At 35.5% G+C, this 23,525-nt stretch overlaps 1 protein-coding gene across 1 annotated transcript in view; it reads left to right on the forward strand.

Moving 5' to 3' along the window:
• The window catches only part of LOC108781397 (epithelial discoidin domain-containing receptor 1), a 148,452-nt gene extending 125,307 nt beyond the window's left edge, over positions 1-23,145 (forward strand). The window contains exons 11-12 of the mRNA XM_018549348.1: positions 22,322-22,463; positions 22,598-23,145. Coding sequence (XP_018404850.1) covers positions 22,322-22,463; positions 22,598-22,945 — 490 coding nt within the window. The 3' untranslated portion in view covers positions 22,946-23,145. The remainder of the gene's footprint in view (positions 1-22,321; positions 22,464-22,597) is intronic.
• The last annotated feature ends 380 nt before the right edge of the window (positions 23,146-23,525 follow it).

The raw sequence follows: 23,525 nt of genomic DNA on the forward strand, positions 1-23,525 counted from the left end.
CCCCGACTAAGAAATTAAAATATTTCGTATATAAATATTTAACAATACAACCAAATAGCCAATGAAAATTAATTTTTGAATATATAGAAAATATTTTTCGTTACATATTTGCTTTATTTCTGCTTTCTGATATACTTACTGATTTCATCTGAACGTTATTACACGTTAAACGACACTTACAATCTTGGTAAAATGGCCCCGTCCACAAATTTCTGACTGGGACGATATGGTATCGAAAAGCTGCCGCCACAGGCGACGAATAACAAAAGTCAAACAAAGTTATGAGAACAAAGATGATGATGCAATGCCCGCGAAAAATGGCAATGGCCCGCGAACGAACACCGGGCACGGGGCGCCTGCCGGCCGGCCTGCGTCTACGACGTAGGTTAGGTTTCTCCGTGTTGTTATTTGTACGAGCGCTACCAGTGCTACCATTGCGTTGCGTTATTTAGGTTTCTCCGTGTTGTTATTTGACCAGTGCTACCACTGCGTTGCGTTATTTTTCATAACGCAACGCTTTTGCGTGAGGTTAGGAAAATAACTCAGCGGCTTGAGTTATTGGCTATTTACCGCACGCAAAAGCGTTGCAGTATAGGGCACGTTACGTGCACGCGTGAGGAAAAAAATTATTAAGAGCAACTACACTTGTTCATTTATTATTTATTTATTTATTTTTGTTTATTTTTTTATTTTGTTATTTTTATTTTACTTATGTTTCGGCTTTAGTGACATCCGTTGGATTTAATTTTAGTGTATAAGTTTCCTGCAACTCTTCATCACGCAATTTAATTTCCATGTAATCCATTTTGAAAGCTAATTACTATTGCGATTATTAATTTCAAAGGTCAGCCAATAATTTTTTTCACTCCAGTATTCACTACCGCTGTTCATGGAGCATTCGACGCTACGCTATCAACACACTACCTCTTTGGCGATAGCATTTGTAGCGCGAGTCATGACGTCAAACACTACCAACAATAACGTCACGATAGCGTTTCATAGTGCTATCAGTTAGCTCCCTGAACAGCGGTAGCGCTATGTAGCACTGGTAATGAGCTCCCTGAACGCACCCATTATAAGCAAAGTACCCGTTGTTGCTTGAATTGTGTTAGAATAAACGATTTTCAAAATAAGTACTGCCTACGCGTTTCGTTTCGAAGCAGTGTTCTCATTCAAAAGGGCCAAAAATCCGCTGCCAAATACATAAGAAAATCAAGGTCGTTCATTCATAAATGGGTGCAACGTTATTTAGAGACAAAAACCGTGGACAATTTACCGAAACGTGGCACGACATGAACTTATACCGACAAAGATGGAAAAACAGTCGTACGCCTGTTTCAAAGCAATAGCACGTTGTCTTTTCGTCAAGGACAGACAAAATTACAACGAAAAAGTTTAAGAATGTCGTGTGAAACAATATGAGGTTATTTCCATGCTTATGATATAAACATGTCGTACAATCCAAAAATCATTATTATCGGAAAAACACATCAGCGCGCGACTAGCTGAGGCATACGAAAAGAAAGATCGCAACTGGAATAATGTGATTTTTACAGACGAATCTTCTTTTTGGGCACATTGTGCGGTGAAACGATCTTGGTCTACTGCCACCAATAGACTAGTTCAATGAACTGTTAAACACGCGGTAAAGGTGCATGTTTGGGGCTGCTTCTCAGAGTAAGGATTTGGTCGACTTTATCTCTTTACTGACAACCTGAATGCTGAGAAAATGTTAAAAATATACTAAAAAGCCGACGATTGTTCGGGGGGACGACGTATATTAGTTAATTATTAATTTAATTTAATTCGCGATAATACCGCAGTAGTTTATATGTAAGCGATTAAAAGATCCAAGCTAGACCATTATAGGCTTCGTATTTGTATTAGTTATATACCAAAAAGCTTTGATTCCGTCTGTCCAACGCTGATTTATTAATAAAGATAAAGATTGGTTACTCTAGAAAGATAATGACCCCAAACACCAAAGCCAGCTCTGCACGTCCTGGAAAGAGGGAAATGACATTGAGACACTCCACTGGCCTTCACAATCACCCGATGCGAATCCTATTGAAAATGTGTGGTCACTCATCAAGAGGAAGCTTCGTGGAAGACCGACATCAACTTCGAAGAGCTTAAAAAACGAAATTCGACGAATCTGGAAGTCTTTACCTCGTGAATATGCGATTTATTTAGTGAAAAGTATGTAGAGGGTTTGGTGAATAACAAAATTAATTACACAGAATTAATGAAAAACTGTGAATAAAATGTATTTCAGAGCTACACAAAATAATCTCTATGCTCTCAACAAACGTCTAAGAACGAGTGCCTTCTTGCTTGTCCGGCGCCCGCCGCCTCGGCCCAGTGTTGCCAAAATCAGCGAAAAATGTCTCCCTCTTACGGCCAAACAGTGCATTGCTTGCTTCTAATCTAGAGAGTTCTGATTCATCCATCCAACATATCCATAATATAAAAAAGGCGCTAAACATAAAATACAAATAAAAGATAAAAACAATATCCCACAATTCGCCCGTTTGGTTTTATCAATCAATAACCTTCGTGAACTTCTTGACGTGCTTTAATAAGGTAGGCCCGTTCAGTGGCTTTGTCAGGCAATCCGCCGTCATATTTTCATTTAGCATGTGTCTCACAAGAATAGACTCTCTTCTAACAGTCTCTTTAATGTAATGACATTTTCTATTCATCAATTTAGATTTCGCCTTAAAATTTCCGCCGTTGGCCAATCTGATAGCATTTAAATTGTCGCATCTCAATTCTCTTCTCATTCCTTCAGACAAACCAAGCTCATCCAACAATCTCGCTGTCCATGTCGTTTCTTTTACTCCTTCCAAGACTGCTTCCAATTCACTTTCTGTTGTAGATAAAGCGACTACTGATTGTTTCCATGGACATAGAAATATAGAGACAGAGCATTAGCTCCGAAGATAGGCGAGGGGGGTTATTCTGAAATGCGGGGGGAGTATATGCCTAAATTTTATTGGCTACAGCTATGCGCATGCTCAGTATCGTGTAACATCGACTTAGCGGCCAATCGCAAATAAATGATCGAAACAAAATGATAAAAATTCGTTGTTAAAAAATTAATTGTAACCTATTACCAATAAGATTAACAAAATAAAACAATAATTAGAAATCTGAGAAGGAATTATATAGAAGTTCTAATGAGAAAAATAAAAATATGTACGCATATTCAATATTAAACAATTACTATTTATTTGGTACTTTTATTCACTATGAAAAAATTTACTAATTTTTAATAAATATTTCTTTGAATAGTTCTAGCGAAACATTTAATAAATGTAAAGACGTATTTATTAGATCTAAGAATCATTAGTTTGAATCAACTATCATTTTTTTCATTTATCTAAATATTTATTTACCATAAGTAAATATTCCATTAGGACACTTCAAAGAAATATTTATTAAAATTTAACACCACAAATTTTTTTCTTAGTGTAGATAAAAAAAATACAAATTAGGATTTTAGATTTATATAGATGGATTATATAATACTACGTAGAATAAAAATTATAGAATTGAATTTTTCCATAACATGTGATATTGCTTGAAAATGTGAAACCGAAATTTGTTGTGCTCTTCTCGAGAGTAACATTTATAAAAAAAAAACGTATTAAAATAAATTAATAATAATAATAATCCAAGGTACATATTAAAATACTTAAAAGCTATGCAGAATAAAAGGAACAGAGAACAGAATATAATAAAAAAAATACATAAATACATAAATTACAATGTAATTTTACGATTTTTGTTCACACTGTTTGTCTATTTCCAATTTTGAATGTCGGATCTATTTCTACAATTCGGTACACAACATTGCACCATTTTAATTTCAAGATATTATGTGAGAGCTAAGCCGAGAAAAAATGTCAGGACTTCACCGGTGCTGAGACTTGAACCCAGTTAGAGGTTAGAGTTGCATGCACATATATCACACTTGTCACTTGCGCATGCGTACAATAACAGCCAATCAGACTTAGGCATGTATTACCTCGTCGCACCGTCCCGCAGTGGCTTCCCCCCCGCAACGTTATGCTCTGTCCCTATATTTCTATGTCCATGATAGTTTCTTACTTCGCCAATATATCAGATCCCCATTTCTATATATTAATAATCCAGTAAATGACTTTGCATCCTTTGTTCGATCCCATGAAGCATCAGCATCACACTCGATTCGATTAGTCGAATTTTCTTTTCCAAATTCTAAGCAATAATCAATAGTTCCTTTCAAATAACGTAAGATCCTCTTAAGTGCTGCCATATGCATTTCTCTTGGATCGCTATTAAACTGCGATAAACAACTTAGTGCAAATGATATATCAGGTCTGGTATACACACTCAAGTACATAAGTCGACCAATCAACTCTTGGTAAGGGAGGATGTCAATTCGTTCACTCCCCTCGAAGTTTTCCATTTTGGTGTTTGCGTCAATGGGTGAACTCACAGCATTGCAATCCTTCATTCCATATGCTTCAAGCAATTTTTTGATATATTCCTTTTGATGTATATATAATTTTCCCTTTTCTTGAATCAATTGCATGCCAAGAACTGTCTCAGCTTCTCCTAATTCTTTGATATCTATATGTTGTTTCAATTTTTCCATATATGCTCTTTCATATTCATCGTCACTTGACACCGCTGGCATATCATCTACGTACACTCCACAATATAGGAATCTGTTCTTGTCTCACACGAAAAATATACATGGATCCTCTTTTGACTGATTTAATCCACATTTTTTCATAACTCCTGTCAGGTATTCATTCCAGCAGTTTCCAGCCTGTTTAAGACCATACAGACTCTTTTTTAATTTGCACACTTGTCCTTTGTCTACTTGTAGTCCGTCTGGTATTTCCATAAATATTTCTTCTTTTAATTTCCCATGCAGGAAGGCTGTTTTAACATCATAGATTCTCATTTTTCTCCCTTTTTGCGCACTTATGCTGAATAATAATCTTATGGATTCCGTTCTGATGACTGGTGCAAAAGTTTCTTCGTAATCCACTCCTGGTTGTTGGCCGCATCCCAAAGCCACCAATCTCGCTTTATACCTCCTGTTGCTTGTATATGGATCATCTTTTATGCTGTATATCCATTTACTTTTGATTACTTTCTTATCTTTTGGACGAGGTACAATGTCCCACACTTCGTGTCCTTTTATTGATTCTAACTCTTCACTCATAGCTTGTTTCCAGCATTTCCAACTGTTAGTTCCTTTTGCTTCTGTTATATTTTTTGGAATTTTCTCATCTTTAATCATCATTGCAGATTGTCGATTTTTTATCCTTTCAGACCTTCTTGTATTTTCTTCTATCTGTCGTTTTTCTCTTTCTTCTCGCATTTTCTGTTTTCGAGCTTCCATTACTTCTTTCGTGGTTCCTATTGGTCTTCCTATATTTCTTACTTCCATTTGTATCTCTTGAATATTTTCCTCTTCTGCATTACTATCGTCTTCTTCTAATTCGCTTCCTCCTATAATTTCTTCCATCATCGCATCTTCATAATTACTACTTTCATCTTCTGTAGTTTCGTCTTCTCCAATGTCTTCAATTTCTTCTTGTTCTTCTATTATTTTTTCTTCATTTTCAGGCTTTAATCCTATGATTATCAATTCTTCCTTCGTTGTTACGTGATTCTCCTTTTTTTGGTTACTTAGTAGTTCAAGTCCACTTCTATTTTCATCAAATTTCACATCGCAATCCGTTTTAATTTTTCCGGTCTCTGGAATATATATTCTATATGTGTTATTTGTCGCGTACCCAACAAATATCCCCTTGGTAATCTTTGAGTCAAATTTTCTTCTATGTTTTTCCTTGTCTAATACGTATGCAATACATCCAAACCTTCTCATATATCCCACATTTGGTTTTTTATTATTCCACTTTTCATAGGGAGTTTTTCCATGTACCGTTGATTTGCTCTTGTTTTTAATGTGAGCTGCCGTGCATGCCGCTTCCGCCCAAAAATCTAATGGTATCTTCGAGTCTGCTAACATCGTTCTCGTCATTTCTATTATTGACCTGTTCGCCCTTTCTACTACACCGTTGCACTGTGGTGTTCTTGCCGGGCTAAATTCATGCTTAATCCCTTTTTCTTTAAGCCAATCTTGCAGACCTTTTTGGATAAATTCTCCTCCATTATCCGATCTTATTCTTTTTAGCTTTAATTCAGATTGATTTTCCTTTAGCATAATTAAATTTTTCAAACTCTCAGCTGCTTCTCGTTTATGCTTCAATAATTCAATAAATATCACTCTTGAGTAATCATCCACAATTGTAAATATATATCTTTTGCCTCCACGCGATGTCGGTGTTATCGGACCAATCAAATCTATATGCCACAGTTCCATGATTCTCTCCGTTTTCCTGCCAGTCACCTTTGGATGTGACTTTCTACACATTTTTCCTTCCGTGCATGGCTCACACCGTTTTTTATTATTATTCACTTCGTTCATTCCTATGACAAGGCCTTCCTTTTTCATCTCTTCAATGATTCTCATGTTAGTGTGTCCTAACCTCTTGTGCCAAACATCAACGTCATTTGCTGTTGCCACTCCTTCGTTGCTTATCATCAATGACTTCACATAGTACGCGTTTTCTTTCCGAATTGCCTCCATTTTTATCTCCTTGTCCCTGTAAATCGTGGCTCCATGTTTATCAAAATTAACACTGTAACCGTGGTCGGTTATTTTTGCTACTGATAATAGATTTATATTAATATCCGGGACGCATAATACATTTTCTAACCTTATCTTTTTATTATTAGAGTGTGAAATCATTACTATTTCACCTCTACCTTTCGAGGTTAACCTTTTTCCGTCTCTATCTGCTAATGATATGTCTCTTTCTTCATCTATAATCTTTTCAAAAATAGTTTCAGTACTCACCATGTCGCCCCTGAATCCAAGAGCCATATATGACTTTCAGATTTATCGCTTATCGTATAGTCTTTTCTTTTACCATTCATCGAAGTGTATACTTGCTCAATATCTCTTACTGACAGTACTGCTTCATCCGTAGTCTCAGGGGCGTTCCAACCCGGGTGTGCAAAGAGTGCAGGGCACACGGGCGCCACGTTTAAGGGGGCGGCACACTCATGAAAATTTTTTCAAAAACAAGTCCTACCTCTTAGAAAATTGTTTATTAAAAAAACTTTTTTATTGAGTCCTTGTAAACATTTAACTAAAATTATTGTTGCCAATACTATCGTCTTACGAGGAGAATCAAGAATCAACAGACAGATAAATCATAAATATATTCTGTCTTTACTGTATAATTTGATACAATTTAATATAATTTATAGCACTGTGTGCCGTAAACTCGCGCTTACCGCACCATTTTCCGTGTCGTAAGTGGCACTTTCTGGCACGGCGATAGCGTGCCAGAAAGTGCCACTTACGACACGGAAAAGGGTACGGTAACCTCGAATTACGTCACACGTGCTACAAAATAGTATACGATACGCGGGTCCTAAGACCGGAATCCATAGTCCGTTCTTAATCTTAAGATCGACTCAAGTAATGTCTTAAGACATTAATACGGTTCTCTGATTGGCTCGTGACGTCTTAAGCACTAGCTTAAGAACATCTCGAGTCTTGAGCAACATCTATGGATTCCGCCCTAAGGGCGACTGTTACCAACGCCGATTAACTTAATCGACGATTAAACCAATCAGCAGTGTAGCCAACAGCAAGACTGTGCATCGTTCAACCTTCTTTTCATGATGTAGTACTTGTATCTCTGCGTTCCTACGGTTCCTACTTAACTGTGATAAAAGTAATAATTATTGTCTGTCTATAGAATAGTAATTCACTCAAAAATATGGAATCAAAACGAGCAAAAAATTTTACGGATATTGAAAAAAATGATTTAATAGATAAAATATTCACATATCGTGACATTGTTGAAAATAAACAAACCGGTAATACAACGACCGAGAAAAAGAACAAAGCGTGGACCGACATTGCTAAAGAATATAACGAGAACAGGATAATAATTTATTTACGCTTTGTTCTTTTTCTCGGTTCTTATATTATCGATTTGTTTATTTTCAACAATATCACGATATGTGAATATTTGATCTATTAAATCATATTTTTTCAATATCCGTAAAATTTTTTGCTCGTTTTGATTCCATATTTTTGAGTGAATTACTATTCTATAGACAGACGATATTTATTACTTTTATCACAGTTAAGTAGGAAACGTAGGAACGCAGAGATAACAAGTACTACATCATGAAAAGAAGGTTAAGAACGATGCACAGTCTTGCTGTTGGCTACACTGCTGATTGGTTTAATCGTCGATTAAGTTAATCGGCGTTGGTAACAGTCGCCCTAAGTGACATTTTCAGGCACGGCGATAGCGCCCTCGCTACGCTCGGGCGCTAACTTCGCCGTGCCAGAAAGTCAAAAGTGCCACTTACGACCCTTGTATCGTAATGTACTATTATATATAATTTTGATACAGACGTGCAGTTAGTAAATGTATTTCTCTCTCTTTCTTTCTCTATCTAAAAATAAGGTATTCAAAAAGAACAGACGAAGAATTAGCTTTCTGCTTTCAATTGTTTAAGATACTTGGAGGGGCAAACAGTTGAAAGTTAGTCTCTCCGTGCATTCTTCTATTGTTTGCGGACTGGGGACTGCGGTTTCGTCTCGTCCAGAGAGAAAGAGCAAATTCTAAGAAGTAAGAACGCATCTGTGCGTATACGTAAACAAAGTGAACTACTAATATTATATATATATATAAATATATCCAAATTTTGTGCAGTGAGTAAACTTTGAAAGTGAACGATATATTTATTTTCATATAGTTTTTCGCAGTAATTTTTCGCTTGTCTAACAATCCAATCCAAGGTAAGTTGTTTAAACTTTTTTTATTATTTAATTACTTATTATAGATTATTTTAAATGTTTTAAGCTTACAAAACTTCGCATTTTATTTTTATATGTAAATATTGTCAAAAAATTTTAATAATTACATTAGTCTATGTCTATATTATACGATTGTCGATTATGTTAAATATTGATTAAATACTGTAGATGTCTTACAGTCGGAAAAAATTATCTGGAGCCCAATATCGGAAAAGAAAATTAGAAAAAGACGAAAAAGTAAGAAAAACAACAAGTTCTTTAAAACTTTTTTTTCAATCAACACCTTCGACATCAACCAATTTGATCCCTGACATGGAACCAGAAGAAAGAAAAGAAACTGATATTACTAGCGAACTAGGTTCATCGTCATCATTAGCTGAGAAAGAAAATTTTTCTTTAAAACTTCATGAAGAGGTGTCAAATGACCTTACTGTCGTTGTTGAATCTGGATTTGACCAAGAAGACAAATTGAAAGATCCCGGTCTTTGGCCTACAATATTAACAGACAAAATTAAAATGAGTCTAATTGAAATAGGACCAGTGCAACTTATAGATTTTAACTTTCCATTAGATAATAATAATAGATCTTTTTCCGTAAAATATTTTAGAAAAAAACTTAGTAATAATGAAATAATTCCTAGAACGTGGTTACTGTATTCAAAATCCAAGAATTCGGTATACTGTTATTGCTGTAAACTATTTAATAATAATATAAATGCTTTTAACGAAGCTAACGGTTACAACGACTGGAAACATTTGTTCCAGACTATAGAAAGACATGAAAAAAGTAAAAGTCACTTTAGCAGTTTAAAATCATTAGTTGATTTAAAAAAATCAATTGAAAGTGGAAGAACCGTGGATGCCGAAAATGAAAAGTTAATTAAGTTAGAAAGAAAGCGATGGACTTCTGTAATTGAAAGAATTATTTATGCGATTCAGTTTTTAGCAGGACAAAATTTAGCATTAAGAGGACACAATAATACATTGTTCCAAGAAGGTAATGGTAATTTTCTTAAATTAATTGAAAGTATATCCCAGTTTAATAGCATTATGACCGAACACATTAATCGTATCGAAAATAACAATAAAATTATGCCTCATTATTTAGGAATCCACATTCAAAATGAAATAATTTTCTTATTAGGCGAAAAAATAAAAAAAACTATTATACACTCTTTAAAGTCCTGCAAATATTATGCTATTATTTTAGACTGTACACCTAACATAAGCCATGAAGAACAAATAACAATAGTTGTTCGATTTGTTTCTTTAAATGAAAAAACAAAATTAGTAGAAATAAGAGAACATTTTTTAGGATTTTGTCCAGTTACTGACACAACTGGCAAAGGATTAACGACGTTTATAGTCAATTTTTTAAAGAATCACGATATTGAAATAAATGATATGCGAGGTCAAGGATACTATAACGGTGCCAATATGAAAGGGAAGCATAATGGCCTTCAAAAACAAATTTTAGACTTAAATCCTAGAGCTTTTTTTGTGCCTTGCGCAGCACATAGTCTGAATTTAGTTGTTAATGATGCTGCAAAAAGTTCTTTTGAAATTGTAAATTTTTTCTCTATTGTTCAAGAGATATATGTATTTTTCTCGGCTTCAACACATCGATGGCAAGTTTTAAAAAACGAACATCCTAGTTTAACAGTAAAACCATTATCTGAAACAAGATGGGAGAGTAGAATAGATGCCATTAAAGTATTGAGATATAATTTGGAAAATATCTATGATGCATTATATAAGTTGTATATCGATTCTACAAGAGATAATGGTACAAGAAATGTTGCAAATACATTGTTAATGAAAATAAGCTCATATAAGTTCATATGTTCCATAGTAATTTGGTATAATGTTTTAACAAAAATTAATGTTGTAAGTAAAATGATGCAAAAGAAGGATGTGGCTTTACCTAATATCGTAAATATGTTAAAAAATGTTGACACTTATTTTAAAGAATGTAGGTCTGAAAATGGGTTTAAAACGATGTTACAGGAAGCTAAAAAAATAGCCGAGGAAATAGATAGCGAAACAACATTTCCCACTATTGCTAATGTTCGACCTCGAAAGAAAAAGAGAATGTTTGATTATGAAAGTAAAGATGAAAATATTGAATCACCGGAAAAGCATTTTAAAGCAAATTTTTATTTTAATTTACTAGACATAACAATATCTAAGATACAAGAAAGATTTGAACAATTAAATTCTCTTAATGACACTTTTAACTTTTTAAACAATATTAATTCCTTCTTAAAATTAGAGAAAGACACAAAATTAAAATATTGTATAGACTTACAAAATAAATTATCTGTTTCTAATGTAGAATCTGATATAAACGCTATTGATTTATATGAAGAAATTGAAAACTATCGCCGTTTTAAAATTATCTGTTTCTAATGTAGAATCTGATATAAACGCTATTGATTTATATGAAGAAATTGAAAATTTGTCAGTTTATGTTGCATCTGATATGAATGCATTAGATATTTTACAATACTTATTATCAAATGATTTAATAAATATTTTTCCGAATTTATCCATTTCTTTGAGAATTTTATTAACAATGCCTGTTACTGTAGCTACCGGAGAAAGATCGTTCTCAAAATTAAAAATTATTAAGAATTATTTACGTTCTACAATGAAACAAGAACGTCTTACAAATTTATCTATTATAAGTATAGAGCGAGAAATTTCAAGAAATTTAGATATAACAGACATTGTTAATGAATTTTCAATTAAAAAGTCAAGGAAAGTGCAATTTAATTAAAATAGAATAAATAGAATCTATAAAAAATATATATACATATATAATGTTAATATATATTATATAATGAATAAGTTTTATTCTGTTAGTATAATATATTTAGATTTTCTATTTGTTTTATAAAATTATTTTTAAAGTTTGTTCGAATTTTATTTTGTCACGTTTGTTCGATGCAATAAATTATAATAACCTAAATACGCTGTTTTTATTGTTCTCTAGAAACAACTACATATTATTTTTTAAATTGAAATATAAAAGAATATAAAAAGATATAAGTAGAGGCGGCAAATTTAGTGTGGCACCCCGGCGCCAAGTACCCTAGGAACGCCCCTGCGTAGTCTTCAGCGTAACCTCATTTCCACCATAATTTCGTGCTCTTCGTCTGCCTCTAGATGTTCCTCTGTATCCTCTTCCTCGCGACGTGCTTCTCTTAGGCTCCTTACAATCGGCTGCTATATGATTGATGCCTTGACAGTTGAAGCATTTTTGTTTGTTCCGACATTCGCTCGCTGAGTGACCTTTTATACCGCAGTTGTAACACGCAAAATTATATTTCGTTTTTTCTTTCGCTCTTCTCACGTATTCTTCTTTCGAATTTTTTTCTTCGTTTCTTTTCATGCTTCTCAATTCTTCTTGTTTCAATGCATATCATTTATGGTTATTTCTTTTTGACTTTCAAGTACTCGTACATTTTGGTCAAACTCTGGCCTTAATCCTCTAAAAATATACATTCTCAACTCATAGTCTTCTATGTTTCTCCCAAGCTGGATACATTGATTTCTCAAGGCCTTTGCTCTATTTATGTATATGTCTATAGTCTCATCCTTTTTCATGCGTAAGTTCGACAATTCGCTAAGCGATCTAGCCTTTAATTGTTCTGTTTCGGCTGCCATGTTATCTTTTATTAATTTCCACAGCTTATCTGCACTCTTTTCATGACTATATTTTAGTAACTGTGCTTTGCTCATTGTATTGATTATGACTGTACGCGCCGCGTAGTTGTCGTCATCCCACTCGTTCCATTGCTTAAATTTCTCTTGATATCGTTCGACACCTTCTTCAGGTTTTACAGGTGGCATCACATTTATCACCTTTTTCCAGAGCTTCTTGGATCTTAAAATTCCCTCGATTTTTTCGCTCCATAGAAAATAATTGGTATCGTCGAGCGGTTCCACACTCGCAAGGTTCCACTGTTCCGCCATTTTTTATTGTGTCTCTCGTGATCACACCGTAAAACAATTTCGACGCACAACGATGGTTCTAACGAACATCTCTCTCAAACCACGCTCTGCTACCAATTGTAGAGGGTTTGGTGAATAACAAAATTAATTACACAGAATTAATGAAAAACTGTGAATAAAATTTATTTCAGAGCTACACAAAATAATCTCTATGCTCTCAACAAACGTCTAAGAACGAGTGCCTTCTTGCTTGTCCGGCGTCCGCCGCCTCGGCCCAGTGTTGCCAAAATCAGCGAAAAATGTCTCCCTCTTACGGCCAAACAGTGCATTGCTTGCTTCTAATCTAGAGAGTTCTGATTCATCCATCCAACATATCTATAATATAAAAAAGGCGCTAAACATAAAATACAAATAAAAGATAAAAACATATCCCACAAAGTATGCCTCGGAATTGCTAGTCTTTTATGGACGCAGCTGGTGACTGGACTCCTAATTAATATAATTGCATTTTGACCATAATCCTACTAAATACAATCAATATAAATTCAAAGCTAATAAGCTATTTTTCTTTGAGACAGGCCTGCCACGCTCTTACTAGACATACGTTAACATACAGGATTCGTGGGTCATCGAAGTATAACAGTTCCTGTACGATTGCCAAAGTTAAGTATGCGAGGTGTGGTACAACTTGAGGATGGGGATGACCGTTTAGAAGCATTATGAAATTAATTCTCGAATTTAGAGGAAAACTTTTTTTCTCACGACTTTATTCTAAAATATGATGCTAATTAGTAATACTTACTTTAACAAAATAAAACTAAAATAATTAATTTTTTAATATTTTAATAAAACATATAATTCAGCTAGTAAATCTCAATGGATTTTTACAAGTTTTCCTGACCGGTATCCTATTTAAAAGTAGGACATTTCCTAATCAGATTCTAACGAGATTTTCTAACCAGAATCTAATAGTAATTACGGAAAACTAACCGGAATTCTACTTAAATTTCTACACGGGAAGAGATTTTATCACGTCGAGAGCCCGTTAAAATGGGATGGGACACCGATATCGATTCCCCCCTCTCAGGATGAAATTGAATTATACCAACCCTCGCAGTTCCATAAGCCCCAAAACAAATGGAGCCGAGAACCGCATGGAAAATCAACGATTTGTTAGTGAATCGTCGCGAGAAATGCAAAGAGAAGAGCAAGCAGCTGGTTTATAAATGGTAGCGTGACCTCGATATAGAAAATTTCGATGTTTTATTTATTTTTCGCATTTAATCGTCATAATCATCTAGAATCTGGATCAGCTTGGTAATATTGTATTCTTCGTAGACCGCTCGCGAAGTGAGAGGCTCCTCCTCCGGGTTTTTCGCAGGAGCAACCAATCCCAAAGTGCGCAACTTCGAGTACACAATAGCCACTTTCCTCAATCCATCATATACATATATAATGACCAAATATTTGTTTGCGATCGATTTTTCTTTCAAGCACTATAAAAAGATTTTTGCCTCGCATTAAGATATAAATCGAGATTAAACATAAATCGAAAAAGGATCGATTGTCATCTAAAAAAAAAAAGAATTTATACACTTTTTATATGTTTTGATCCAAACGCGTTTTTATCTGAAAACACAGAACTGAAAATTTATGTAAGCCTGTGCAGGTAATGAAATTTTAATGCCAGAACTTCGATTATTCTTCTTGAATTTTCCATTGGTCACAGATAACGCACAAGCACCTATAAATCTAATGAAAATATATATTGCATTAATGTAAAATGTGTATTGCATCGATTTATTTCAAAGATGTTATAATTAAAATCAATATTACAAATTGCGTGATGTATACTTATTGTATCTTTTTTTACATTTTGCACAGACATGTGTATTTATTTTCATATTATATAAGTTCCGAATTATATGTTCCATATTATATGTTCCATATTATATGTAATATTCCATATTATATGTTTCCGAATGATGCCTGTTTAATTTCCATTTTTCTAATATTGCATAGATAAATCTTGATGATGACAATCTTTATGATGAAAATCTTTATGTCACATAACGTATACAATGACCAATAGGTATCGATAATCATCGATCTACGAATACAATGTACATCTCGTATATGAAACAAAGTTCACCTATGAGGCTGTTATTGAAATGCAATGGCCATCTCACCGAATCGATAGAACGTTTAGATGCACGTATGTACATATATGTATGTACCTACATCTTTCACATACACGCGGACGCATATTCGCGCAAACCTCGTAGTACGTGGGATCTAGTTTCCGACTGGACAGTGTTTCTCAAACCCTCGCTCGTAAATATTAATGTATAGCGAGAGACTCTTCTTGCGAAGCTTTCATAACGGCCCTGTCAGCATTCCTAAGAGCTTTTGACACAATTCGATCCGAATTGATTCAGAAATATCGCACTCAGAAGTGTCGTTAGAAATATACTTCTTCTGTGTCATGCCTGTCTCACGTTCATATACAATAAGATATTTATTTAGATTAATAGAAATACACATACACACACACACACGCATGCACGCACGCACATACGCACATAATCCGAAATAATTCATATTATTATATTAATTGCACTAAAATAATGAGATAATAATAATAACTTTAAACTTATTGATTATGAGAAGTACTTATGTTTGCTGATATTCGAAACGAGATATCTTTACGTTGCTCAACATTTTCATTAGCATTTTTCTTAACAAAATGCTAATGGTATTGCAAATTTCAAAATATTTTCGAGAGCATTCGAGGGAGTGGAATGTCCGCGTCTGTGATCGCAGCAACCATAATCCTTTGGTTAATGTTTGACATGCCACACATAAAGCTTTATAAAAATTTGCGCAACGTTATCCTTTTCTGTGCGTTTGTGAGAAAAAAGCAGAATACGATTCGATCGCGTTGCAAATAGATCGATGCTTTTTGTATAGGATTTAATCAGAATTTAATAGCACTACCACTCGCGCTGAACACCACTTCCACTTTAATCGCACATGTCAGCGTGACGAACCGACGATATTCAGTGAAATACGCGATCGTATGGGAATTCCACCGTGGGGCATAAATTCTTCGTGACTGGCGGCGTCAAAAAAGAAATGGACATTGCGGGTATCAATGGCGCGTACGCGATACTTTGGAAATGCATTTTTGCCCTTTCTTATCGAACGATCTTTGCGCGCGCACGATTAATCTATTGCGATAAATGAGAAAAAACAAAGCGAAATATTTTTATTCATTTTAATTGAACTAGCGCTACGCGAGCGAAGGATTCCAAACTATCGAGTTTAAACGTTATCGAAACCGGTTGGTCGAGTACCAAAGATGTTCACCGATTCCTCCGCCCGAGACGAACTGCCAATCTATTTCAAGCTCTTATTTCATTCGCGAGTGTGCGGTACAACTATAGGGTCATTGTCAAAGCCAAGCTAAATGAAAAAGAAGGAAGGGATCGATTACTGATCAAAGGGTAATGCAATGCAATTGGCTCAAATGGAAAAAGAATACCAACGAATGAAAAGATCGTGTAATGCTCTATGTAATGCTTTAAAAATGGAAAGGATAGTGGATTCGCGCAGTATACGAGTGTTTGACCAACTGAACAAAATATAAAAAGGCCGGTATTGTATACGAATAAAGGTAAAATCTCGCGTTACAGTATACAACTCGCTAATAACGCTGATAGTGTTATTCTGCTAATGTGTAACATAGGAGATTGGTGATACTGGGCATACTACGAGATATAAGCATATGTCTAAAGGAATAGGAATAGTAAAAGTCTGTATTCTGTATTCCCACATGTGCAGCAAGGTATTTCGCATTCCGGTAAAAGAGATTTCCTTCATCCTATTTTGAATCACAAATGTATACCGGATACGAATTTTCTTTCGTTTTCCTTTTGGTAACAAGTGTAGATAGATATTATATCTAATATTTTTTTCTACACTGTTCATTCTCACATTGAAAATATTATATGATTTTGGTTATGCGATTTCTATAACTTTAACATAGCAAAAAATAAATGCAATATGAACATTATTACGTTTCTATAAAAAGAAAATTGTTTCTCTGATAGGAGTAGTTTTTGTTAAAAGAGATCCAAAAATATTTTCGTTTATATCTTCTCTGTTGCGGCAAAATTCTATGTTTATCTGTGCAATAAGTATAAGCAAATTGTAATACCTACCAAAATATTGCTCGCTTACCTTGTAATAACAATCATTCGGTCTCGCAAATCCTCAACATTGGATTTAGAATGTTCTTCTTCAAACGATAGAGGAAGCCATAATTCTCCTTATCCACCCTCGAAAATACTGAAGATTGTAAGTATGCAAAAATTTTATTCTCCGCTGACGACAGCTTACATGTTCGAACAACCGATTAAAAATTCAAAAAAATCGGCTTTTCTTCTACACTTGCTTCCTCAGGTACCAGTATCCGAGAAACCTTCCGATGATTCAATTGTTTCTTTTCCAATGCACATCCAATATTCAACTTTCAATCTAACTTGAGGCCGAATGTCCGACTTCAATGTTGATACGCTGGAATCGACTTCAATTATACAACCGCGTCAATCAACCAAGTACACTTAACGTTTCTATTCCTATTGACAATAGCGCCAGTGCTTGCGTCAAATGGCCAAGTGATTCCGCGCGCGAATTTAACTTCGATTTGCAACTTGCACAATGACAGGGATGATTTTCTTTATCCACCGAAGAAGTCGTCGCAAGCTGAATGTAAACATTCTGCTTCCTGCTAAGAAAGCCTGCTTTTATTCCGATTTCAACTATAGACACAAAAAAGACTTTCCTTTTTGCTCAATTATGATTTTTTCTTTTCATGATCTTTCTTCACGTTTATATGCGTGGAATTATTTGGTACATATTATATAATAATATCATCAATATCTTCTTTTTTCTATGATAATTTTAAACTAAAATTTTTTTGTACAAACGTAAAATAGGAGATGAATAAATAATGAATAAGTCAAGAAACGGTAAAAGTACCGATTAGGGGACCCTCCCCCAATTACCTTGACCTTGACGTATGTTGTCATGGTCATGACCCTGAGTAACCTCCAACAGGTTTTAGCTGTCGCTCGTCCTTCGTTAAAAAGTTATTAACAATCATAGTTTTAAAATTAACATATGATATATAATACATGTATGATATTAAGTACTATTCTACAACCTTTCCTTGTTCAGGAACGTTAAACTTTCCACGCGAGGTAACTTCCACCCCCCTCTCCCCCTTGCCAAGGGGCACACGACTTCCATGATTGTACTGTTGCTATAAATTTACTGTTGGGGGAGACCTCTATCAACGGGGTGGGTGCGGGAGGAGGGCGGGCCGTAGGTCCGCTCCCTTGCACCCCCTCCCCCGTGTGTGTGTGTGTGTGTGTGTGTGTGTGTGTGTGTGTGCGCGCGCGCACGCGCGCACAACAGTATAATTATAGAAGTCGTATGTATAGATATAGCATAGATTCCGCCCCCCCCCCTGCGAGGGGGCTCCACTACTGTTAAAAATAACCTAATCCAACCCATTTAGTGGTGTGAGATAGCTCTCGTTTCGCGTAAAAAGTCGAAACCCATGTGCAACAGTACAATCATGGAAGTGTTTTCGCATAGAAAGTCACATGTCAGTACTGTTGCACGTGGGTTTTGACTTTCTACGCAAAACGAGAGCTATCTCACACCACTAAATGGATTGGGCTAGGTTAGTTAGATTTAAATAGACAGTAAAATAACCGCTCTAAAAGATTGTTGGGTAAAACTTCGGAATTGCTACAGCGGAGAGTTCACCCTTTCGGAAGTGCACCCTTTCTCGCTTCGCATAGAAAGTCGGAAACCGTTAAGGCTCCTGAATACTCAGCCAAGAACTCCGTGTTGATGGTAGCGACACCGAATTAGTCGGTGGCTAGCAAAACTGGTAGTACGCTACTGGTTATACACACAAATGCAAGCTCATGTCCGTGTGCTCATTTTCGAGTAGAAGGGGAGCACACAGACACGGGTTCATGCTAGTGTGTGTGTATAGCGCCTCGCCATGGTAAAAGGTTGAACTAATAGGCGTGGAAAAGTGATGTTTTGACCAGTTTTGACGACAAAATTTTTCTTGCGTGCCATTTCGTCAATATTTGCTTATTTGTGAAAATATGACTTCCCTCGTACTCGTGAAAGTCCTAAAAATTGGCGGAAACTGCAGTTATCGTGAAATTGTATACGTAAAAGCGTATATTTCACTCGTTTCATCAGCTGTAAAACTGTGTGATTTTGCCCGAGTATAGGCTCACTTTGTCACTTTACGTGCCTTTTACGACCATTTACTGACTATCAGAGGAGGAAAGGATAGTTTCCGCCAATTTTCAAGTGTTTTTGAGCGATCTCGCCTTTTAAATTTATCCAAATTGTCTTTATTAAAAAATGGGACGCAAGAAAAATTAATGTGTTTTTCTCGCCTATGACGTCACAATTCCAACATGACCGTCACCGGTATTCGGGAGCCTTAAAACGAACCGATGAATGTCTGAAACTTTGAGCGGAAGTTGCATGAATGTTTATTCATCTCTAATTATAAGTTCTTCTCAGGAAAATGCTTAAACATATCTTTAGTGGAACCTGCTCAAAGGATAAACGAGATAAAATACCAAACGAATTTATGATATATTAAGTAATTATGTCTATTACATATTAAGATTATTATAGTATATAATATCACTTCTACTATCCCCGCAGATACTGTCAAACGGATGAATTTTTGATATCAAGCTTTTCTGCTTTTTCCTTAAAAAAAAAAAGAATGATTTACGATTATTGCTGTAATAATTCAATATGGAGAAAGTTTATTCCCTCATCGAGTATAATTGCACATGCTGTGTGTTTTGAGCAGGAAATGTAGTCCGACCACATACGCGAGTAAATATTACAGACAGCAACCATTCTCGCTTCCGGTTAACTGCCATGCACAGAATGCAAACGCGTATGCAGATTGCACGAGCACGCTATGCACCCCACGCGGTCACGTACCGACTAGAGATCAATGTGACTATGTCTCTTTTGTTTCAGGGTCTGAGCACAGGATTGCCGTAATACATTAAGGCGATGAAGAGACAACCGAAATTAATCAATGTCGATAAATTTTTAATTCCAATTAAAATATTACATACATCAAGAAAATATTTACATTAATAATATACATAATTACATTAATAATATACATTACATTAATAAAAAAATAATACATTAAGTAAAACATTACGTACATTAAATGAGCCGTTAAGTAAAACGTTACGTACATTTTTTGTTCTGCTATATCCTTTATATCGTTTGAATGTGAGGTTATGTACACTCAAATCGTATTTCTCATATCATTTCTCTTGTAAGCTTCAAAATCATAATTTGAAGATCTCATGATACTCTTATAAATTAGTCAGAGAAAGTATTGTTTGTTTGGATATACGTTTACATTCGTTTATATATTAGGTGTGTTGAAGTTCCGTCCATCTAGCGGCGAGTAGCTATAGCTAGAACTGTCGATAAATCTAATGTCTAAATCAAGCTTAATTTTTTAGTTTTCCCATTTGTCAATAAAATTCGCTATATAAAAGTGTACGTTTGCATCAATAACATTGTTTCTCATTGCATCGAAAATGTTGAAATTTGAGCTAATTAAACGTCATTTGCGCGAAGTATTAATCTTTTGCTTCAAATGGAAGAAAACTGCAGCTGTAGCTCATCGAATACTTGTAGAAGTTTATGGTGATAGTGCTCCTACCGATAAAACATGCAGAAAATGGTTTCAACGCTTTCAAAGTGGTGATTTTGATGTAGATGACACAGAGCGTTCTGGACGGCCAAAAGCATTTGAAGACGAAGAATTGTAAGCATTGGTGGAGGAAGACTATGTCAAACGCAAAAACAACTTGCAGAAACATTAAATTGTACTCGATCTGTTATTTCCGATCGTTTGAAAGCCTTGAGAAAGATCTACAAGGAAGGAAAATGAGTCTCATATGAACTGAAGCCAAGAGACACTGAAAGGTGAAAAACCACCTGCGAAATTCTGCTTGTTAGGCAACAAAGAAAGGAATTTTTGCATCAAATTGTGACTGGTGATGAAAAGTGGATCTATTTCGATAACCCCAAACGCCGAAAAACCATTTGCGATCCAACCATTGACATCGATGCCAAAGTGAAATATCCACGGAAAGAAGGTAATGCTCTGTATTTAGTGGAATCAGAAGGGTATAGTGTACCATGAACTGTTGAAATCTGGTCAAACAGTCACAGGAGATCTCTATCGAGAACAAATTATCCGTTTGAATCGAGTATTGCACGAAAAACGACCAGAATATGAAACGAGACAACATAAAGTGATCTTGCTTCATGACAACGCTCGACCTCACGTCACAAAACTCGTTGAGGAAACGTTAGAAGCACTTCGCTGGGAAGTGCTACCCCATGCGGCTTATTCACTAGACTATGCCCCTTTCGACTTGTTTCGATTGATGGCACACGCACTTGCAGAGGAACACTTCAACTTCAATGAAAGCGTCAAAAAATGGGTCTCTAATTGGATAGCCTCTAAAGATGAGTCGTTCTTTCGTCGTGGGATCCGCTTATTACCAGAAAGATAGGAAAAAGTCATATCTAACGATGGCCAATACTTTGATTGATGTATATTTTCATTTTATTTCTTAAATAAAGTCATATTTTTTCTATAAAAACGGACGGAACTTTCCAACACACCTAATATATATGAAGAAAGAAAACCTACATGGTGACAGAAAACTGTAATTTACAATTTTGGGGGATTCTCATACCAGTCTGTATTTTTTCATATTTATTTGTGTTTTTTTTTTTATTCTGGAGAAGAAATTTTTATTCTGTGTAAGAACTTAAGAAGAAAGAAATGGCATGAGAAATACGAAATGAGCGTTCCATCGGTAACTCCAGCATCCCCTCAAGACTTTCAGGACAATCAAAAAGATTATTTTTGACTTGCTTACAAATTATTACTTACTTTTGCTTATATAGCACGTGGTAGCACGTTATCAGATATAGCGATGTCCATTAATTCTAACGTCGTACGCCAAATAAACTTATTCGTTGCTTACGTCTACAATTTAAGTCTATCTTAATGTGCAATTCTGTGCTCAGACCCTAATAAGACGAGCCGCTCGAAAAAGTATTTGATGCGAACTTGTGACGAAACTGTTCGGAAAGTCTCTGTTCAATTCCTAGAAATACTCGAGCTATTCTAAAGTCTATAAGCGTTCCAATCGAATGATTCGCTGAGAGTAGCATGAAAATAAGTAAATGTAAAACAATATGCAGACTATCCCACAATCTGAGATAATAAAAAAATAATCTCGCTTTCTCTATACTTTTAATTTGTTATAATTTTGCTTATAGAAACTGTTTGGTCGGTAAGGCTTATCATATCAAAATCTCGGATTTTGGCACGGACAATGAATTGTACGCCTGCGATTACTACAAAGTCGATGGAACTATGCCGTTGCCGGTACGATGGATGGCATGGGAGTCAATATTTTTGGTAAGTTGTGACCTCGACTATTTTATTCAAATGGCATTTCGCGCACTCAATGTATCGAGATTTGTCGGTAATTCTTAAATCGCAGTTACAGGCGTCGAAATTCCCGAGTAATGTACATTAAATCCAATTTTCAGGGAAAGTACACAACCAAGAGCGACGTATGGGCTTTCGCAGTCACCCTCTGGGAGATTTTGAATCTCGGCAGACGTGTCCCCTACGAGCATCTGTCCGACGAGGAAGTAGTGCAGAGCCTGCAGCAACTGCATCATGCCCTTGATTGTAGTAACGCCAATCCCGAAGACAGTTGCAAAGAAGATCCTAGAAACAGCTTCGATTATCTGCCTCGGCCCACCGCCTCCTCCAAAGATATCTACGATCTGATGCTTGAGTGCTGGCAACGAGAAGAGAGTGAAAGACCGACTTTCCGTGAGATATCGCTTTTTCTGCAGCGGAAAAATCTTGGATATGCTCCAACATCCTGATACTGAGCCCCAAATTTTAGCAAGCGCGACATTCTTAATAATCATACCGTTAATCGGACTCGTTTCAGAGTCGTTTCTGAAACGGCCGAATGACGAGTGTGTAATAACGGACATCTCCGTTCTTATCCGAGGTACTGCAAGAAATAACGAGCGAATAACGATCGAGTGAGAAGGACTGATACGAGAGGACGATTACGTATCCCGACATCGAAATGATAAGTATAACAATGGAACTTCATTGTCAACGTAACAAGGCTTTCAAACTTGGAGTTTACGACAGAGAAATCGATTGTCTTTCTATTTCGTCTCTCCATACTTTTTTTACTTTGTGTACTTTTTTTAGACAATAAGTTTTAGTAAACAGGAAATAAAGTTAGAACAGGTACAAGAGTTAAGTGTGAATTGAATTTTTTGAGGATCTTATGATATACGGGATTTGTTGAACTATGTGAATAGTTCAAGATATCGCGTGCCGCAAATACAACTGATCTTCGTAGAATTCTCAGCAGCAAGAATGTTCGAGCATATCTAATCGATTTAAGACACCAAATACGGATCTCGCGAGTATTTACGGCAAAGT

This window comes from Cyphomyrmex costatus, unplaced genomic scaffold, assembly GCF_001594065.2.
Source record: "Cyphomyrmex costatus isolate MS0001 unplaced genomic scaffold, Ccosl1.0 scaffold81, whole genome shotgun sequence".
In the NCBI taxonomy this organism is placed as follows: Eukaryota; Metazoa; Arthropoda; class Insecta; order Hymenoptera; family Formicidae; genus Cyphomyrmex; species Cyphomyrmex costatus.